Source organism: Phalacrocorax carbo, chromosome 3 (assembly GCF_963921805.1).
Source record: "Phalacrocorax carbo chromosome 3, bPhaCar2.1, whole genome shotgun sequence".
NCBI classification, from domain to species: Eukaryota; Metazoa; Chordata; class Aves; order Suliformes; family Phalacrocoracidae; genus Phalacrocorax; species Phalacrocorax carbo.
This window is the reverse complement of record NC_087515.1, coordinates 79,547,147-79,567,738: the sequence shown is the minus strand read 5'-3', so window position 1 is coordinate 79,567,738 and position 20,592 is coordinate 79,547,147. Positions and strand designations below refer to the sequence as shown.

Sequence of the window (20,592 nt, the reverse complement as noted above, 5' to 3'; positions counted from 1 at the left end):
CCCTTCCAACTTGAATTATCCTATGAACGTAGATGTACTCTCAGGAGCATCTGGTTTACTCTGAAAGGAGGGCAACGGAAGGTTAAACTTTCTCTGAAGATGATGTAACGCTCTTTGGAATCCAGAGGAAGGAAATTAAGTTAAGGCAAAATTTCGCTTTCATATCTAGCAAAGAAAAGCTGTGAGTAAGCTAGAGGGAACTGCAAAAAGACAGAGCAGTATGTCCTCTGTCCTTGGAATGATGCCTACACCCCCCTCCTGACACCTTTGCAACTGAAGAAACTTCCAGAGGAAAATGGAATGGATGAACCAAACCTCTGGTTAAGATCTGGTATTTCTTGGAGACCTTTAAGTTGCAAATGGATGTTCCTTTAGAGAAGATGAGAATAAGATGACTTTGGCATAGCCATGATGACAAAGAGCATATGAAATCAGACTGTGTGACCTGTGTCTGTGTGTGTATCCCCAAAAAAGGGTACCCAGGGCACTTAGTAAGAATTACTACTGGAACCCAACAAGCAAAGGACCCATCACCATAACAAGGTGCTGCTAGCTTCCATTTAAATTGGGCTTTTGTTGGAAGCAGCATCAATGCTGGTTCCAAAATCATTACTAAGTAAAAGGAGTATATGTCCATAATCACTGTCACTACAGTATTACCACCACTCTTCCAAGCAGCAGGAAGAATTCTGATTCAGAGACAAGTTTATCCAGTGAGTACCTTCTCGTAGGAAAGCATGTTCATCTTGCAAGAGATGAATTCCTGGAGCTTTTAAGTCCAGCTGCATCACTGAGGGAAAAGAGGCAGGGACAGAACCCAGTACTGATAGTACCAATCTAGCAACCTGTCTGCTGGATTTACCAGGTTTCAGTACAGACCTGAAACAATACTTTCTATATTCCACTCTACACACACATATACACACACTTGCTGAGTTTGGTAGAATTGCTTGTCAATGACCATAGGATCCACCAGTGTGAGTGCACAGGCAGATCTGACTGAAAAAAAGGATTCTTTTTTTCTTAAACCCCTGAGAAGCATCCAAGAAAATCTGCAGAGCTGACTCAGTGGTTGTCAGTGCTTGCTAGAGGATATTTCTGAAACTGGCATTAATGGCAAATAAAAAAAAAATTTAAAAAAAGGATGCAAAACATGAGAGAGACAATAACTTGCTGTATTAAAGCCAAGGATACTGAGGCCTGAAGAGATGGCATAAGTTTGTTCTTCAGTATCACTTGCAATTTAAGCTGCAATATAGAGGCTATGTGAGGAATTTATTACTCAATATAAAGCCAAGGAGATTCCTCAGTCCTCAGCCAGCAGTATACAGAAAAAGATACCCTTTTAGGTATTTAGTGAGAGGGCCTAAGCCAGTCTTGGTATCTTCAGCTGTAAGGATCTAGCTCCAACTATGAAGCATAAAGCTCTACATGTTCAGAAACCATATGATCCTGGAGCTTCAGTTAAAAACCTCACTTTCAGCAGCGAAGAACAGCAAGCTACATACTTGACTACTCAAGTGAGTTTTGCTCTGAAAGAAGGCAATGGTGTCACAGTCTAGAACAATCATCAGTTAGGAAATTAGTCTCAAAACTTTTATGAAGCTCTAGGCTCCTGTGTCACGTCTGTGGTGTTTGACACTATTAGCATGATAAATTATCATTACTTAGATTCTGCCTAAACCCAAATGTGAGTTCTGCTTTCTCTTCGGCACAGGAGTAGGAAGGAATTTTAAAGGAACACAGGATGCACGCTTTGCTTGAGTACAGGCAATGACATCAACCGTTACATGATGCTGCTTGCATACTCTGTAGCAAGCACTTACTTCATCATTACATTTGCAATGCTTCTGTAGCCAAGAAAATATTTTTCTAAAGACTAAGAAACCAGCAAAAAGTTTCAACTTTAGGAAATCTGTCCAGCAGCTAAATAGAGCTGTTTATCATGCTGCTACTTCTCCTCTTCATCCTCTTTTGGGATCACTGGTGCTGAGCTAGAAGTAAAGCCAGGTTCTTTCCCCCGCCAATAGGAATAAAGTCAGGTTGCTGGCAACATGACAGGGAGGTGGCTGTACAGACTACAGCATGCTAAGCAGACTTTTATAACACTTTCCCCCTTATCTTCAGCATGGCTCATAAGGCAACCAGCAGTTACTATGATATCCTTGCATACAATGACCCCCATGCCCCCAGCTTAATGTGGGCAGAACACATCTCCTGAAAATTATGAAGTGCTAAAGCTGGAGGCAATGCCGGCCAGAGGCAGCACCATATAACTACGCTAGCCCTGTTCCTGTAACTACCTAAATTGTAATCCTCATTATTCTGGAAAAGATTGCTCTCTGGTAGCGTCATCGGTTTTGTTCCATTGTGTACCAGTAAAAAACATGCCAGCTAAGCAGTAGCTAAACTATTTTTACACATTTAGGTCAATTGTCCCATGAATTGACATATCTAGAGAACGGGAGAATAGGATAAAAAAATGTTTTGCTATTCCAAATTCAGCTCTCAGTGTATTTCTGGTTTACTTATTGTATTGCTTGCTTATATTGCGATTCAAGAATATGAAATACGGAGCAGAGGTATGCAGAACATGCCAAATTCCGGGATGAAAAAGTCCACCATGTTTTCTTGTGCTTTTCTAAGTTAAATAATTATTGTACTGTTACATCTTCCCAGTCACAGATTGTACATTTAGAGTAGCACCAGATACAGAGGACTGATGTAACCTGGCTATCCACTGTGGGGCTGAACATTTAAAGAGAGCGCAAGAGCTGGTTCCAACACAAACAGTGGGAAAAGAAAGACTGGGCTGGTGCAATCGCTGACAAGTACTGGAACAACTTAGCTCAGGCTCGGATTTCAGGAATGCAATTAATTAATCACTACTAAGTACCCTAAAATCAAGTGAGCCGTATCCCAGCTAATAGTCCACAATGTAACATTCACAGCACGTAAGTATCAGGCAGTGAAGATGCTCATTACAGTGCCAGAAATAATATTTCCAGCAAAATATTATATATAAAGATGAAGTAATTATATGGCATGGCAACAAAAAGAGCTGTATAGTTTACAGCTGAGCTGAAAATCTCTAAGAATCTATTCCAAAAAATACTTTCCAAAGCTGGAGACATATATGAACCTTAAAGGATTAAGCATATTTCTTCACTTCATATCACTGAGGGATATACTTTGCCTTTGATATGTATGTCTAATATACACACCACATATAATTACACTGTAACCAAGATAGCAGACAAAAATTTACTAATGTAAAGCTATGTCCTTTTGTTCTTATCCAGGAGAAAGCAGTTTGTAAGACACTATTTGTAACACATAAAAGAATCACAAAAGCCCTTTAAGATTACTATTTTATAAGCTGCCTGTTCTCTTAGCTTTATACAATGGAGAAATCAACATCAGAAATTAGACTCACATTTGAGAGCATATTTGGAAAAGTACCTTAAATAAAGACAGGAGTCCAAAGTCAAAGGCAAAGCCCACAGTGACTTCAGATGAGGGCAAGATCTGGCCACTGTGGCACAAAATGAAACAACGCATCAGCATTCTTCTAGCGTGCATCCGTTTGCTCGTATTTACACCATGCTACAGACTCAAAGTGTCATTGAAAATCCATTTAAATTAACAACTCCATAGTTATCACTTTTGCAGACAGTAATGAACCTTAAGTGAACCTGTGTGGGCGTACTCAAAACTGCTTCATTTCTGGAGTACCTTTGTAACTCTGCACTAGATATTATAATGGCTATCGACTTGCTCAAACTTAGATTATTAGGCTAGATTTTCAGCTGGTTGAACTGGCATAGTTCCAATAATGTCCATTTACACCAACTGGCTCATTATTAATTCAAGGTCTTATTTGCTCCTTAATGAACACTTTCACTAGTCACCTTCCCAACGGCAGCTTTAAATGCTCAAACGTTACCTCCATGGTCAGAATCATCATATTCAAGAACTTGGTTATCAAAAAATAATGTTTTTTCTCTCCTTTTATGAGGCATACTTAAGGTAAACTTTTTTAATCATTTACAAAACAAACTAAAATACCTCCTGTGCCATAATTAACTAACTAGAATTATGCTTTCATACAGCATCATTTGCATATAAATATAAAAATTTTACAACCCTAAGGGGACATTAAGGACAAAACAAAACAAGAATGGAATTAAACAGCTAAAGGGACAACAAAGCCCTCCATAACAAGCCTCTTTTATAGCCTTGTCTTTTTTCTTACTTATTGTTATTTCTGCCTCTACTCATTCTTCATACATATTTTCCTTCCCTCTTAAGATACTACATATATTTTAACATCTTTATTTGTTTGGTCTTTTCAATTTTACAAAGCTATCTCTGCACTCCTAAAACAAATCAGGATACAAGCACGTCACTAAGTTTGTGTATCTTCATTTAATACATCACAGTGGTCAGAAACACAATTAACTGAAAATATGACAATCCATTCCCTGAACCAACACTCAGAAGTCTTTAAAAGGATTTCAAAAATTCAAATCTTACAATTTTTCAACCAGATCTCACTTATTTCTTCAGTGGAACAGTTAACTGTCAAATATACAAAGGAAAGCAACAACTATTTTGGATTACTATTGTTACTAGTATTAAGTAATTCAGTTTAAATACTTAAAAAATATTTAGGAACTCAGTGAAGCTGAATTATCTCAGTGAGAGCCGGAGGAACCTTAATGGTAGGCTCAGTGACTGCTGTGAAACGTGGGAAGTAAAAATTTTATTCTACACTGCTGTTTCATGGGAAAATATCCTTCAAAGGGGCTATAGCAAAACTTATGTGCTCACTGAAACCAACTGGTATTCCACAAGACTGGCAATCCGACTCTGAAATTTCTAGTAAGTAGGTGTACCTGAGTAACACCTGAGTAACTCAAAATAAAAATACTCTATTAAAAATATTTTCTAGCGCCTTTACTTTTTTTGATTCCAAGTACCTCTCAACATAAGCTTTCTAATAACTATCTTGGTCCACATGTTTTTAATTTGGTTGTGCCCAAAAGCCACTATGAAGATATAGGCATGGATATTACAAGAGCTATACAAAGAGCAGGAAATCATTTTCACCATGGAAAGCTTCTAATAACCCTGAGGAACAAAGTTTTGTAATTAGGTAAGCACTGATTTTCCTAACAGCTGAGCAGGCCACTTAGGATGCTTTGATACCACTATGAAGTTGCCCATCAAATGTATCTTGGCGTATCTTGATAAAGAAAGTTACTACATACCTGGAATAAATTCCACTGACCATGTTGTGCTGGAAAGAGAGTTCTGCTGTGCTGGGTCCAGCAGCTTTGGAAATAAGCAATACGACCAAACCTCGCATCTGTAAATTATTTCGGCTATCGTACACAAAACCCCTGCAAAAAAGGAAAGGAAAAAAAAAGAGCATGTTTTCACAATCCATTTTCACTGGTCATACCAAAGTGGAAAGAAAGACTCAGATCTCAGGCTGCCACCATTTCATCAGTCTTCAATATTCACGTTTGCACAGAACTAAGCTGCATTTATTAATCGTGGTCTTTTGTCATCCTTTACCTGACACTTACAATGAAATACTAATATTGCAGAGAAAAGCAAGTATTCAGGATTAAATCTTGTTTATTTCCAAGGAGCAGCATATATCCTGCATTTCATGGCATGTCATGAAATGAGTATTTCAGAATAATTCAATGTGATCTACTGTAACAGGAATGTAAGAGCTTTCAGTCTGTCATCTGAAGTACAAAAAAGCCAAAAGAAGTCTCCTACTTCAAGAGAAGAAAGGGAGAGGAAAGGTACAACAAAAATCTATAGTCTGCTCAAAGAAAACTGCTTAGATCACAGTGGTTACGAACAGACCACACAACACAGACAACATGTCTAAGTATGCTGGGAACAGACTTTGCAGAACCTTATGGAAGTTCTAAAATAAAACTTAGAGACAAATGAAGTAGACAGCCTGTTTACAACAAAAGAACTGTTTCAAATGCTGCACCTTTAAATTTGAGGTCAGAAGGAAACTGCTCCCAAAACCGTGCCTGTTGAAAGCAATTCTAAATGACCACTTATATACACCATCTCAGAAATTAACTTGTTTTAAAGCAAGATTAGCTTTCCTTTTGACTACCATGTCTCCAACTGTATTCTTTCTGTCCTTGTCAAGCTGCTTTCTACTTCCTATGTTCATCAATAAGGCTAAATAGCTAGAAGAAAGGATAATACATTCCAGATGCTATTAAATTTGTAAACTGATTTCCAATAAATAAGAGCCCATATATTTGATATAATCTAAATATTTGTTAAATCATATGAAGAACTACATCACAGATTACCAAGCACTTCAACTCATTTTATTCCAGAGTATAGTTTTAGCCCTAATAACTGAAAGAAAAATCTAAGATGTTGATCTTAGAAGTATGTTTGAGTAAAGAAAACAGTGGATGCAACAAAGTTTCATTTGAATTTTTTTCATTACATTTACACCACTTCACAACACAAGAATATCTTCAGTATACTATTTCATTTACACACACACAAACAAAAAAATTAAATAGCATACTTCTGGGTAAAAACTCTTGTGCTATTGCAAAAAAAAAAATCTTGACTGCTTCTCCTGAGTCCTTACAACCTTTCCTATAGCGATGGGGAAATGGCCCAAAATACATGTCTCAAAAAGCTCTAGAAGAATGAGAGAGTTGCCCAGGTAGCTGGTACTAGACAGCTCCTGGGCTTGACCTTCACACCTGCATGGATACCAGGCTAATACATCCCCCTCCAGAGAAGCCCTGAGCTCACAGTCAGCACACCTACAGTCTACAAATGCCATTAACATTTAACGTAAGAGGAGGCCAGTATGGCTCGTATGGCTTTCCACCACAAGCCACCACATTTTTAGCTCTGGTGGGGTCTAATGAGCCAAACGAGGCCATGCTTTTTTGTTCTGTGCCCTTCTAATATGCCCACATCCCATTTGCTTCACCTGTAGACGAATGGGCTGGCACTCCCAGGACGAGGTTGGGGTGGGGTGTACAAAGCCTGGCAGCTTGTGTAGACCCTACACTCAGCAATGTGGGCAGCTGTGGTGTTAAAGAAGGTATCAACTTGTGCTGAATCTCCAAAACAGAGAGCGAGAGTGTACGGCCTCAGACTGTAACAGGTTCAACTAAGTTGAGGTTTTAAGAACTAAGTAGATACCAAACGTTCACAGTCAAAGCTGAAATTTAGCCAAAAGCAAGTACTAGCCTCCAATCTTAAGCTGCAATAATGCAACTAAACGTTAGTCTCTCTCAACAGAGCAGTAAAATGCAAACAGCAGTTAACACATTACCTTGCTAGCTATCTTAAAATAAACCAATTAAATTGTTTCTGAAAATTAGGAGAACATGGGTAATCAATATCTTAGTGGAGGATATTCATCACATGAGATCCAAACATGATCATGAGAAGAAACCACACCACAGAGCCACCAGCTTGTGCTTCTTCCATTCTCAAAGATCCTTTAAAAAAATCAACCAAAACAAACCCTGAATAAAACAGCATAAAAACCACTGAAAGGAAGATACTATATAACTTCCTGGAGCAGACAATGATTTCTTTTGTAGCCCAGTCCACAGTACTTCCCAACCACTCAAACCCAGGAAAGCTTGCACAGCCCAGACCTCTCCCCGATGCTGCAGTCCTGCAACATCCACCTTTATTTGGCTTACCAGGTACATGTAATGAGAGATTTTTTTTGGGGGGGGGGGGGGGGGGGGGGGGCGGGGAACAGCTGCTTGCCTTCACTATTCTGTGAATTTGTAACTTGCATATCTTTATTTACACCAAGCACACAAATAAATAACTTTTCCATCCAGGTTCCAACATACAGTTAACAGAATGCAGCCAAGACAGTTAAACACTTAGAACTCTATAGATTTCCAATGTCAGAACCACAATGAACATTAAACTACCCAGGAAAAAAACCGCACAAAATACACACTATATATTATTCATTATATGTATGTATCCTGCATACAGAATTAATAATTGTTTGTGGTGGTGTAAGTACTTCTCTGGCTTGAACTTCAGTTGACCACATTACTCATAAGCACACAAGTTACCCAGACGATGCAACTAAACTCAAATATATTTCCTCAACATTACTTACAATTCCATAACTTTTAAAGAAATGTGGTTTGAGGAAAAAATTGCCTTTTTCCACATATGTATGCTGGTAAAATCAGAGCGCCTTATTAAATGCACAATCTCATGAGAAATGAATAACACTTTTTAAAAAAAAAGTCAAATTATGATGATACTTTTAACAATCAGAATACTTTGGCTTTTCATGCCCAGTGTTCTACAGCTTGCCAAGGGACAGGTTATTACAGAAGTAGAGAAGAAAGGTATTCACCACAGGATTATAAAGCACTGGTCTCTAAATAAGCCTCTGTCTAGATAGACACCACTAGAACTACAGTGCTTTTACCTGATTCAGACTAGGTGAGGAACAGAAGCTGAAAATCACCTGTGCTGAAAACACTAAAACAGTCTCATAGCAATAACAAAAACAACTGTTCAGGGCTGTTCAGGGGGGTCGCAACACCGCTAGTAACAACTACCATTCTTAGGTGAAAACCATTAACGAGAAGTGCAGGTGAGGGTGAAGAACAGAACATAAAAATTAAATAGCGCAATAATAAGGAGCAACATGTCTGTCATTTCTACACCTGATCATATAGTCTATATGTAACATATGGGTTGGATGTAATTTTATACAGGATTTTCTATGAATTACCAAACCAGTATTCCAAATCTAATTCCATTCAAAACATAACTGAAGTTGTGCTACTGACACGTAACATACCCACACTAAAGCAAACCACATTAGACTTGAAACATATAAAGCCTATGGTGATCATCCTCTAGACACTAGAAACTACTGCAGCTACTTGACATGGCTTCAGGGGTCACATTCACATTCTGAATTAAGCTCCCAAGAGATATTCTGCACAAGTAACAGCTACACAAAAGTCTTCCAGATGGTGCAATTAGTCTTGATGAGTATGTGGCAGGAGACAGGTGCCTCTAGGGAAAAAAGTGAACTAAAAGCAACCCAAGTGAATTTGTGCACACAAAAAAAAGATGCATTAAGCTGAGACTCTTTTGGAAAACCTCTGCCGAACACCACAAGTACATGCACAGGGTACCCAAAAAAGAAACATCAGCACAATTTGGCTTGCTCTTGCAGGCTGGGTGTCTTGCAAATTAAATACTTCATCCTCAGGAGACCACATACCAAAAAAGGTAGGTAAGTTAAACACTTCTACGATTCAGTTTTGCAAAACATTAAGAACACGGGGTGGGGGGGGCGCGGGGAGGCCAAGCATTTACTCCAGATATTACCCATGTGAAAAAATAACCCATTTGAAAACTGGCAGGTTCACAGTTTGAAATACAGAACACTGTTCACAAAAAATTCATCTTGCAGCACAGGGGAGAAGCGCCTAGCTCTGACACATGCGCAGTACCACACGGTACAGGCACAAGAGACTCACACCACCCACTCAAGCAATGACACTGGCTAATAGCTAATGTGCTGCAAATTACACCTCCTACTACCAGAGTCCGTCTGCTGCAGAGAATAAATCAAGCAAACATGAGCATTTCACTTAATGCTTTGTGTATTTCTCCACATGTGCAGCCATTTCAGTAGACTTTGCAGTTAAAATATTAATCTCCGATAATTGTCAGGTTTAACTCCATCAGTAATTTAAATTTTCATTTTAAAAAATTGACTATTAATTGCAAGCACCATTCATATTTTTGAGCAGTTTTTAAAATACTGCAAAGATTTTAAATTATTTGCATGAGACAAAACCAGCTGATGTTCTTACCACTTTTTAAATTAAATTAAGCTCTGAAATTAAACAATAGAGAGGAAATACAGCAAATACAACTGTCACTGTAAGGAAGAGGCAGACATGGGGGAAATTTCGTGGTACCAAATAGGAGTAAAAAGCAAAAAAAACCAAGTACAGCAACTGTGAAGTCAACTGACTCTGCAAGTGGGTGTAGCAGAAGAGAACATACTTATGGGTAGTAGTGCTACTTCAAATTTAACCACTAAGAATACAGAAGAAATTTCCAATCAAAACAGATGCAGTAAGGTATTTCGGAAGGGTCAAAAAGGGATTGTTAAATGTTTAGTCAAATGTTTTTAGTATTTCCAAAATGTTCGGCTCGTGACCAAAGCAAACAAGCTGCGGGATTTGCAGCCCTTTCATCAGCTACTCCAGCAGGCCGGCGGGAGCCCCTCCACCATCGCCACTGGCCTGCTGGTAGGGGCCGAAGTGAACTCGTCGCTGTCCTTCTCACCTCCACTGGCGATTTTACCCTTCCTTGCCATGCATTTTATTGAAGGTGTCCCACTGACAAGATCAATCATTTTGTTTCAGGTCATACATGAGCTGTTTAGCTACAAGGGGAAGTAAAACAGGGAGAGATATGGAGTGGTGATCAGCCATTCCTCTACCTTCCTGCTTCAGATGTCAAACAAAAGGAGAAAAAAATCACCTTTTCACACAGCTCTAATAAAAAGCAGCTGGGAAAGTCTGTAACACAACCAAAATCGATTATGCTGATGAAGATTTATAAGCCTACAATAATGTCATTGAAAACACAGGCTAGTTTTAGGCTGAAATACAAACTGTTCTGAAAAAGAAACCCCTCTATTCAAACTGCCAATCCCCGATGTGACAACATGAACACAGTTTTAAATCTGTAGCATCTTGGGAAAGTAACACCTATTTTGCTCAATACAGAAAAGGTTATCAGGATGCGCTCATGGTTACAGATGCAGGTACATTAAAAAAAATTTAAAAACCAACACACTTTTTCAAAATTAATTATAACTGACAATTCTGTATCTAGTGCTAGAGGTAAGGCATGGAGCTACCCAGCAAGACTGTTGGCTTCTTTATTAGAAATGCAAGAGTTCTACCAGCCTCAGGGCTTTTATCCAATTTGCTTTATTAATGACTTGACAGAAGTAAATAAAAGAAAACTCTCTGACATACTAATTTTTTAAATGGATGTTGAACCATTGTATTATAGATGCATTTACCTGAATCTTAGGATTCACCATATGACCATATGATCACACTCAAACATGCATACCTTTAAATACTCAGAACATTCCATTTTACATATTTGGTACATGCTACCAGCAGTTTTTAGAGACTTATTTTCACCTGCTACTCAGGTTTCACGTGTATATTAAATACCCTTCTGCACAACATGTCTTCAAAACATGTTAAAAAACCCTGGTCCCTTCCAACATCCATGGACAGATCTGTACGGGGGGATCAGCCTTGTCATGATGCATGTTTTGAGCACGGTTCAGCGGTGTGGAGCAGACAAACTTACTTCACATGAGGAGAACAGAATTTAAAAATGAGACTCAAATTAAATATCCAGCTGACAGGAAATGATAGAAGGAGGAATGCTCTGAAACCCACAAGCCATCTCAACTTAAAAGCCCACTAGAGGCTGCAGATGAGAACATGTGCATTTCAGAAACTTAATCCTGGGCTTGGACAGCTAAACATCTCTTTACATACAGAAAATAAGTTTTCGGGTTGGGGGAAATTCTTTACCTGAAAAACAGGGCTGTGGTGGGGATGGGGCCCATTACCATTATGCAACTCTCTTAATTAAAATGTTTATCCAGTAAGAGCAGACCTGTGTAATGGGTCAGGCCAGGACTAGGGGAACTGATGTTCCCATCCCACTTTACAGGAAGGTGCTCTTATGGCAGGTAACAAGGAAAGTCTTTCTAACAGCACTCCTGCTCTCCCTGCCTCTGGGAAAACAAGGGGTCTCAACCCCTTAGCTTTGTGAAGCCAGTGACAAAGAAACATAAGATTTCATACACAAAAACCAAAAAGGACTCCGGTGTGAAGAAGGAAGAGGCCTGTGTCTGCACTGGCTCTTCATCCAGAGCAAAATAATAAAAAAAAAGGGAATTCAGAAGTAGCGTGGACTTCACTTATGATACAAAGCAACACCTTAATAACTCCAACCACCACATGGTGTGATGCTTGGATAGTTAAGACTAAGACAAGACGACAACTGGCTCATGTGCAAAAGAAGAATGGTTGTGGCCCAATGAGAAAGTACTTGCCTGAGAGTTATGGGTTCACAGCTGCACCTCTATAGGCATAGTTGCTGAGTAACTTCTACAGACAATGTTCTATCTGTGCTTCCATTTGGCTAGTCTTAGTCTTAAGACTACTTCATGAATCGCAATCAAGGCCTTCAGTGAAAAACAGGCCTCAAAATGCTCAGTTCCACAAAAGCTGCAGCGTTCTTCAGGATGCAAATAACTCTAGATTTGGGTAACTTTTTTTTTCATTTATAAAAGTCTCAGACACCTACTCATCTGGGGAGAGTGACTAAAGATCACTCAACGTACACTTAAAATACAGCTTGTATGACATTTAGGTATTCAAGTGTCCCAGAAATCCATGTAATGTGCGTTTTAAAAATATAAAATATATTCTTCACAAATTGAATAGAAACATAACAAAGAATTGCTTTATCTTGGAAGAAGGTTGCAGGAGCATACCTTCTGGAACAGGAAGCTTCTGGAGGAGAGCTCCTAAGGTCCCTTCCAACCTGAGTGACTCCATGACAGTAGAGGATAGCTGCTCAGTTTTCACAGGATTTTGCATACAAGGAGAGAAACATTTCTTAACTAAAGGTGAAAAATTCCATGCAAAGTTTCATCATTCCATTGCTTATTAAATGTGGTCTTCACAGGGACTGGGAATGTAGAAAACTATGCCTAGAACAGCAGGAAGCACACAAAACTGAGTCAATTGCTTCATTTCCAGAACTAATTTATCACAAGAAAAAGTCTTAAGACATAACTTTTTGAAGGATCTCTAGGAAAACTCAGAGCACCCTTTAAGATAAAAAGAGAGAATGAAGTCTTTCTACATGTTGCTGCCTGTACTTGTATCTTCAGGCTTTAGTATATACCCCACATATTGTAGTGCTTTCAAGAATATTCCAACAACCTTGGTTGGAATGACCACCCATGATGGACCTTTCTAGGAAACTACAGAAGTCAGAAGGTTAAATGAAGTTATGGAGATTCAAACGGGCAAGATCTCACAAAAATCAAGTCTTATAAAGATGAAGTTTAAGAAACTACAGGTTTTGGGGCAGGTGCAAAGCAAATCCTGATACTTGGCCTTGGTTACTTGCAGTTCATTATACTTGAGCATTTACAGCTCCTAGAAAGCAATACAGCCTTTGAATTCTTGAAAGAAAAAAACCTATGTTTTCCCTGGAGCCTGCAGAACCCCATTTAGACACTTGTATCAGTCTACCATTCACTGCTACTAGGTTTACTAGGTTTCCCAAAGGTAGAGGTTATTTGAATTATTGCCATAAAGATCAGCTACATAAAGGCATATTATTCTACAGGTTATTTGATGTACTTACTTCCTTAAGGATAGGTTATCCCTTAGGATCAATGGGAGGAGTTGTTGTTAAAAAAAACAAACCACAAACATTCTTAACTCCCATTTTTCTGAAAAACTTATGTCCAGCTGAGGACGAAGAGGAAAGAGTTTTGTTTGGTAAGAAGAAGGGAACCACCAACTTCTTCACTTGAAGACGCAGCAACAGTTTGAAACTGAAGTTTCAAAAAAGCTGGTTTTAGGTTGCATCATCATTTAAGATCTGACAAGAGCCTGCTATGGATATGGGAAAAAAAAAGCATTCTAAAAATAAAGGGCAGCTATAATCAGACATTTATCTCAAAGATATTGATTATACAGAAAAAGATTACCTTTTTTTAAAAATAATTCTACCCTCCACCCATCAGATCTTATGAGTGGCAAGGCAAAAAGAACTACCTTAAGGATGGCACTAAAGACACCACACAGAAAACAAACCACCAAAATGTATTTTTAAAACCAACTGCCAGTCCCTGCTGTTTTTCCTGGTCAGTATTTGACTTGATCTTGGAATGTGATGTGGATAGCAGGGAACTAATACCGAAAAATGCAGCTAGTGTCTGAGTGCAATTACTCTGACCAGCAGTAGCTTGCAGGTCTGGCACCCTTATTTTTCTAACCACAAATACTTAGACAGAAGCCTAATTTTTGTGTGTCTGATTTCTCCATCAATATTTACTTTATTTAAACTTTGTGGGAGGTCTAGCACCCCACTGCAGACCAATATCAACAGGTCTACTCAAACACAAGACTACCTTTTTGAAAACAGGCTCTCGCGCACACAGGAATACTCTGCTAAGTGAAAGCAATATAAATATTTTTGAAGAGTCCTGTGAATGACAGAAATATGATTAGCTTCACAAGGCTAATGAATTCAGATACCTCTGGAGGTCCAGTGTCACTTCAGCAATATTGTAATTGTAAAGGCTGTCATAAAAATGTATTTTGCATTAAATAAACTCTACTAGGGAAATGTAACAATGAAATAGGTCAACTCCTGGCCATTATCTCACACTGAAAATGCTCACAGCATGTTTTACAAATGGATGAAACATAAAAAGGCAAAAATGTTAGGATATGTATTGTCATTACAGAATTATTTTAAAAGTTCTTTTAAGCTTCTGTACTCCACAATATTTCTAAATAACAACTTAACCGATCTTCAGCATTATTCAGATTAATTTATTACAAATATTTATTCCTTAAATACACTGAAGACTCTTTACTAGTAGTGAAAAAGAGGTTCCAAGTTCAGTGAACTCTTTTCACTTAAGCTAAGTAGCTTAAGCCAAATACATACTAACAGTCCTGTAAATACAAATCTTCCTTTTAAACAGAAAGAAACAAATTGTTTTAAGTGGTTGAAAAATCAACCAGCGCCATTAGTCCAGATGGAGCACCTCTTCTAAAGACTCTACAGATTTGTCACTACCTACTGAAGTTAAGTGGTTACACACAGCAGAAGCCTTTCTAAAGTGGTGGTGGTGGGGAAAATCACCTTAAAACACAGTGGAGAATTAGGACAGAATGCAAGGCAGCAATATACATACAAATTAGAAGAAATATAAATACTTCCAGACACTATGACAAATGTATATACTTCTAAATACTGTACACTGAAGACCTTTCAAGGGTTTATTTCAAGCAAAAAATAATTTTTAATCCAACAGTGGAGAATACAGACAAACCTAGACTATAACTCTTACCAGTAGAGTCTTCATTTTGATGCTTTTCTCTAGATTACTGATTCTAGACAGTCTCTTCTCAGTGAGACTCAGGTGGCTGACACGGATAATTAAGATGAATCTGGGTTTTTACTCAGGTAAGAAGTATTTTCAATGTGACCTCCACCCAAATTCCACAGCCTTCACTCTGCAGTGTCAATATCACAATCAGGCAACTTTGTCTGAACAGGAAAACCTCCTCTTACAAAGATAAACACAAACCAAAAGAAATACCTGCTCCCTTTTCCTGGACCATTGCTAAGCATCAAATAAGCTCATTATAAATTTAAAGCATGCTGCTGGTAACTTAAAGTCGTGAAACAAGATAGAGCACAAAAATGCTGAAAGCATTTTACAGCGAAGCAACTGTTGGGAAAATAAAATAATCACTAGAAAACTTTAGAGATTTCTATTCTTTTTCCCTCAGAAAAGAGAAGACTTTAGAAGGCTTGAGATTTTAAGCAAACACTTGTGGTTTTGGAAATGCTGGTTTCCATGGCAACCAGTAAGGTCTTCTTTATATAGCATTATAAACAGATGGTAAAGACCGGTCATGTTTGCTGCTTTGCCAGCATATCAATAGGACTGCTGTACTACTCTATCTCATGTATTAGAGTTATTAAGTAACTTAGGTATTTGAGCAACAAAATCTACAAATCAGACATGCTTAACTAGTACCTTTTTTTCCATAAACACGTGAAGATTCTCAACAGTAAAGTCACTGTAGTCTACATAGTCAGATTTCTTTGGCAAAGCTTTTTATAAATGTTTTCTCAGCACTTGTCATGCAGGGTACATTACTACCACAAATATGAATCTGACAGGGATTAAAATAATGAATTTGAACAGGAAATAGAAATGTGACTATATTTACGCCCACTGGTATTAAAGTGTGCTTTAGAATTAAGTTTTTGTTGTATTATATTTGCAATTATTCAGAGAAGATGTAGCAAACTAAACTCGCCTTCATCATGTCATAATAAGCAGAGGTTATTCTTGCAGGCTATTTGTTGCATTTTAGTCTTTCAACTGTAGCTATATTACACCATGTGCAAGCGTTCTTGTGTTATAGATGGCTGGAAGCATCAAGACAATTTGACTTGGTACAGCATTTGATTTAGTACCTCCCTGAAGAAGTCTGAAGCACTAACTAGCAACTAGCAGTGCAAGCTAACACAGATTTTCACCATTCCATTCAATTTATTCCTCCAGTGTTTTAGCTAATAGGTTTCATGCCATAAACTTGGGGGGAGGTAGAAAAAAGGCAGAAGCACTTTAGATCAAAGTATCACCTGTATTCTAACAAGATTACAAATTACTCCATTATCAAACTATTCAAAATGTCAGTAATTCTGATTCACTTCCCACTGAAATTCATGCCATTTTCCAGTTCAATCAGTGCTTGCACATAAATTCCCCACAAAAGAGTTAAAAATAAACAACAGAGAATTTGTAAAGTCTGGTGGTTTTTCCATTAAGCAGTAGCATCTCAAGGACAAACGTTATACCTAACAAGTTATCTTTTCTTTACCCCAAATACAAATTTCCAGGTTTGCTCCTATCCAATCTGCTACCAATATCACAGGAGTTATCACTAATAAACTTGAGATTCACAAAAATCCACACACAACCCAAAGGTCTCAAGACCCACTCAACTTCATAAAACAATAATACATTTATGAAAAGCATGAACTACTGAAGATGTGAATATATTTGGCAAAGATCAAGAGGATATCAAGCATTCAATATGCACAGATGAGCCAGAAATGCGCAGTCTTCCTGCACAATAAATGGGGCTGCACCAAGCAACAAGTTCAACAGACGGATAATCACATGCAACTTTTTATATTTATCTGTTTGATACTGGGCAAATGGTACACAAGTACAATTTAACAGTGGGGTCTGTTCTGCCAAAATCCCAACAGTTTCCAACAGTGCTTGAACTGCATATACCTAACGCTACCTAGTGGAAAATTCCTAGCTCAGTCTGGTTGCACAAGCCCATTCACAAGTACACATTCAGGTGGGAAGAAGTCCCTGTTATTGTCTTTGCCTTCAAGTATCAAGCCACTGCCCACTGCCATGACCAACATTCCAGCAATCCCAGTACACTTTTGTCATTTTAGGATACTGTTATTCACCTGCTGGCTACATCAAAACCCACTGTTTCCATGTTCCGGGTGATTTAGCTCCACCATAAGATAAATCCAGTGTTAACCTTCATGTTTGATATATCAACTTGATTAATATCAGGTGGAGGTGGATGAGGTTAGAACATTTAAACAAATCAGATGTGCAGAAGTGCAGTTGGTTAACCTTGGCTGGGCACCAGGTGCCCACCAAAGCCACTCTATCACTCCCCTCCTCAGCTGGACAGGGGAGAGAAAATATAACAAAAAGCTCACAGGTCAAGATAAGGACAGGGAGAGATCATTCACTAATTACCATCACAGGCAAAACAGACTTGACGTGGGGAAACTAGTTTAATTTATTACCAACCAAATCAGAGTAGGATAATGAGAAATAAAAACAAATCTTAAAAACACCTTCCCTCCACCGCTCCCTTCTTATCGGGCTTAACTTCACTCCCAATTTTCTCTACCTCGTCCCCTCCAGCAGCCCAGGGGGATGGGGAATGGGGGTTGTGGTCAGTTCATCACACCTTGTCTCTGCTGGTCCTTCCTCCTCACGGGGAGGACTCCTCACATTCTTCCCCTGCTCCAGCATGGGATCCTTCCCATACGAGACAGTTCTCCATGAGCTTCTCCAATGTGAGTCCTTCCCATGGGCTACAGTTCTTCATTAACTGCTCCAGCGTGGATCTTATCCCACCAGGAACTGTCTCTGATGGGCTTGGCCTTGGCCAGCAGCGGGACCATCTTGGAGCCAGCTGGCACTGGCTGTATCTGAGATGGGGGAAGCTTCTAGCAGCTTCTCACAGAAACCAGCCCTGTAGACGCCCCACTACCAAAACCTTGCCACACAAACCCAATACAAATCAATGAGACACATCCACAAGTGCTGAAGAAACTACCTGATACTATTGCCAGGTCACTATATAATCTTTAAGAAGTCATCATGATTAGGGGAGGTTCCCAAGGACTGGAAGAAAGCAAGTGTCACTCTTACCCTCAAGAAGGGCAAAGAAGCAGCTGGGAAACTACAGGCTGATCAGATTCAATCCCTGTGAAGACAATGGAGCAAGTAACCTTGGAAGCAATTTTGAAAACACAAGGGACAAGATGATGATCAGCATTAATCCGCACAGATTATGAAGGGGAAATCACGCCTGACCAACCTGATAGCCTTCCAGAATGAGACTACTACCCCAGTGAAGGAGGGGAGTGCAGCAGATACTGTTTGTCTCAACTTTAACAAGACTTTCAGCGCTGTCTCCTGTAACATCCTCATAGATAAACTGATGAAGTACAAGTAAGTGGACAATGAGGTGGATTGGAAACCAGCTGAACAGCTGGGTTCAAAGGCTTGTGATCAGCTGTACAAAGTCCAGCTGTAGGTCAGTCATTAGTGGTGTACCCCAGAGGCTGATATTGGGGTTTATGTCATTTAATATCTTCATTAATGGCCTGGATGATGGGACAGAGAGCACCCTCAGGGAGTGTGCTGATGATACAAACCTGGGACACATTACCAATATGCCAGAGGGTTGTTCTGCCATTCAGACGGATGTGGACAGGCTGGAGAAATGATCAAACAAATCTCAGAAACTCCCGCAAACGGAAATGCAAAGTCCTGCACCTGGGGAGGAATAACTCCAGGCACCAATACAGGTAAAGGACCAAACAGCTTTGCCAAGAAGGACCCCCGGGGTCCCAGTGAACACCAAGATGAACATGAGCCAGCAAGCGTGCCTTTGTAACAAAGGCGGCCAGCAGCCTCCTGGGCAGCATTACGCAGAGCACTGCCAGCAGGTCGAGGGAGGTGATCCTCCCCCTCTACTCAGCACTGCTAAGACCAGTTCTGGGGTACCCAGTACAGCAGACATAGATACACTGGTGTGAGTGGCCACAAAGACGATTGCGGGATTGGAATGTTAGCCTCGAGGATGCTCAGGGAAATCAGTGTGCATAAACAGCTCATGGGAGGGAATAAAGATGACAGAATGTTTAATCTCATTCTTCCTTGAATGAGCACAACACAGGTATCTGTGTTAAACTGCATGGGAATAGCAGTTTCAGAGTGAATTGGTAAAATTATCCCAAATAGGAGGACTACTGAGTTAGAGTATAAGCTTTTTCTTTCATCCTCTATGTCACCACCTATGGCTTACCTATTTTTGTCTAAATGTTTTAAGGATTATTTTTGAAAAATCTAAAATTTCTACAGCTGACAGACTAAAAGAATTCGTTATTTGGACTTTAGCATTAAACAGGACTGCATTTAGTGTGGCCTCTCTTTTTGCACAAGAAAAAATACATTTAATAACAATCAGAAAATGCAACTACAGCTAAAAAGATAGCTGGAGGCACACAGGTAGGGGTAAACGCGTTAATTACCATTCCAAATAAAAGAGCCATCAATTTAACAGAGCCCTTTTAAAGGGGTGGCAAACCAGAGCGAGCACTGTGTGAAGGGCCTGAACTTCAGTGTAGTGAGCATACAGAATGCCACCAAATTTGGAACGAGGTGGGGAGTGAAAGGCAGAAACCTGTTTTGTATCATTCAAAAGGATTCTAGGCTTCACATGTAACATAAGATGATGCAGCCCTCACATCAACTGCTTTATTTACATAAGACATAGCACAAAAAGATGGACCACAATTTCAAAACAGTACACCAACACAAATAAAGAGATGGAGCTGCTGTACTAAAGTTATGTAGTTATTCAGGAAAGGCGTTCGTGGTACTGACCACCTCAATTTTTCCTGGACTGCCTGGTGCCAGAGTCTGGAGGGCAAAATTAAGGAACGTAGTCTGTAGGAATTACTGGAGTCCACGAGAGAAACCTGGCAAGAGGAAGCAATGCTGGAATGTGAAGCAGGAACCTCATTTCTCCCCACCAGAGCAACCTCAACGGTAGGGCAAACAAGTGGAAAGCAGCACTGCTAACACAGGGAAAAAAGATCTACTTCAGAACTGCCAAAAAGGAGGGCACCTAACTAAAAAGGTAGTTCTTGGAGTAGAAGCAAGAACGAAAACAAAAATTAAAAGTGAACGCCATGCCAGACTTGTCAATTTGCTTTAAGGAAGCGTATCTACCACTTCAGGTGCCTACACATAAGGAAAACTGTTATTCACCATACAAGTCAGGCAACCTTGGAAAAATTTCCAAGACAAACATCGTAACAGCAAAGGTGAAAATAGAGGAATCT

The 20,592-nt window shown here is 39.3% G+C and overlaps 1 protein-coding gene across 4 annotated transcripts in view; it reads right to left on the bottom strand.

The window, feature by feature from the left end:
- The window catches only part of PDSS2 (decaprenyl diphosphate synthase subunit 2), a 125,412-nt gene that overhangs the window by 68,594 nt on the left and 36,226 nt on the right, over positions 1-20,592 (bottom strand). For all 4 annotated transcript variants that reach the window (XR_010372254.1, XM_064447513.1, XM_064447511.1 and 1 more), the window contains exon 2: positions 5,274-5,405. Coding sequence is in view for 3 of the 4 variants with exons in the window: in XM_064447513.1 (XP_064303583.1) it covers positions 5,274-5,405 (132 nt within the window). In the remaining variant the exon portion in view is untranslated. The remainder of the gene's footprint in view (positions 1-5,273; positions 5,406-20,592) is intronic.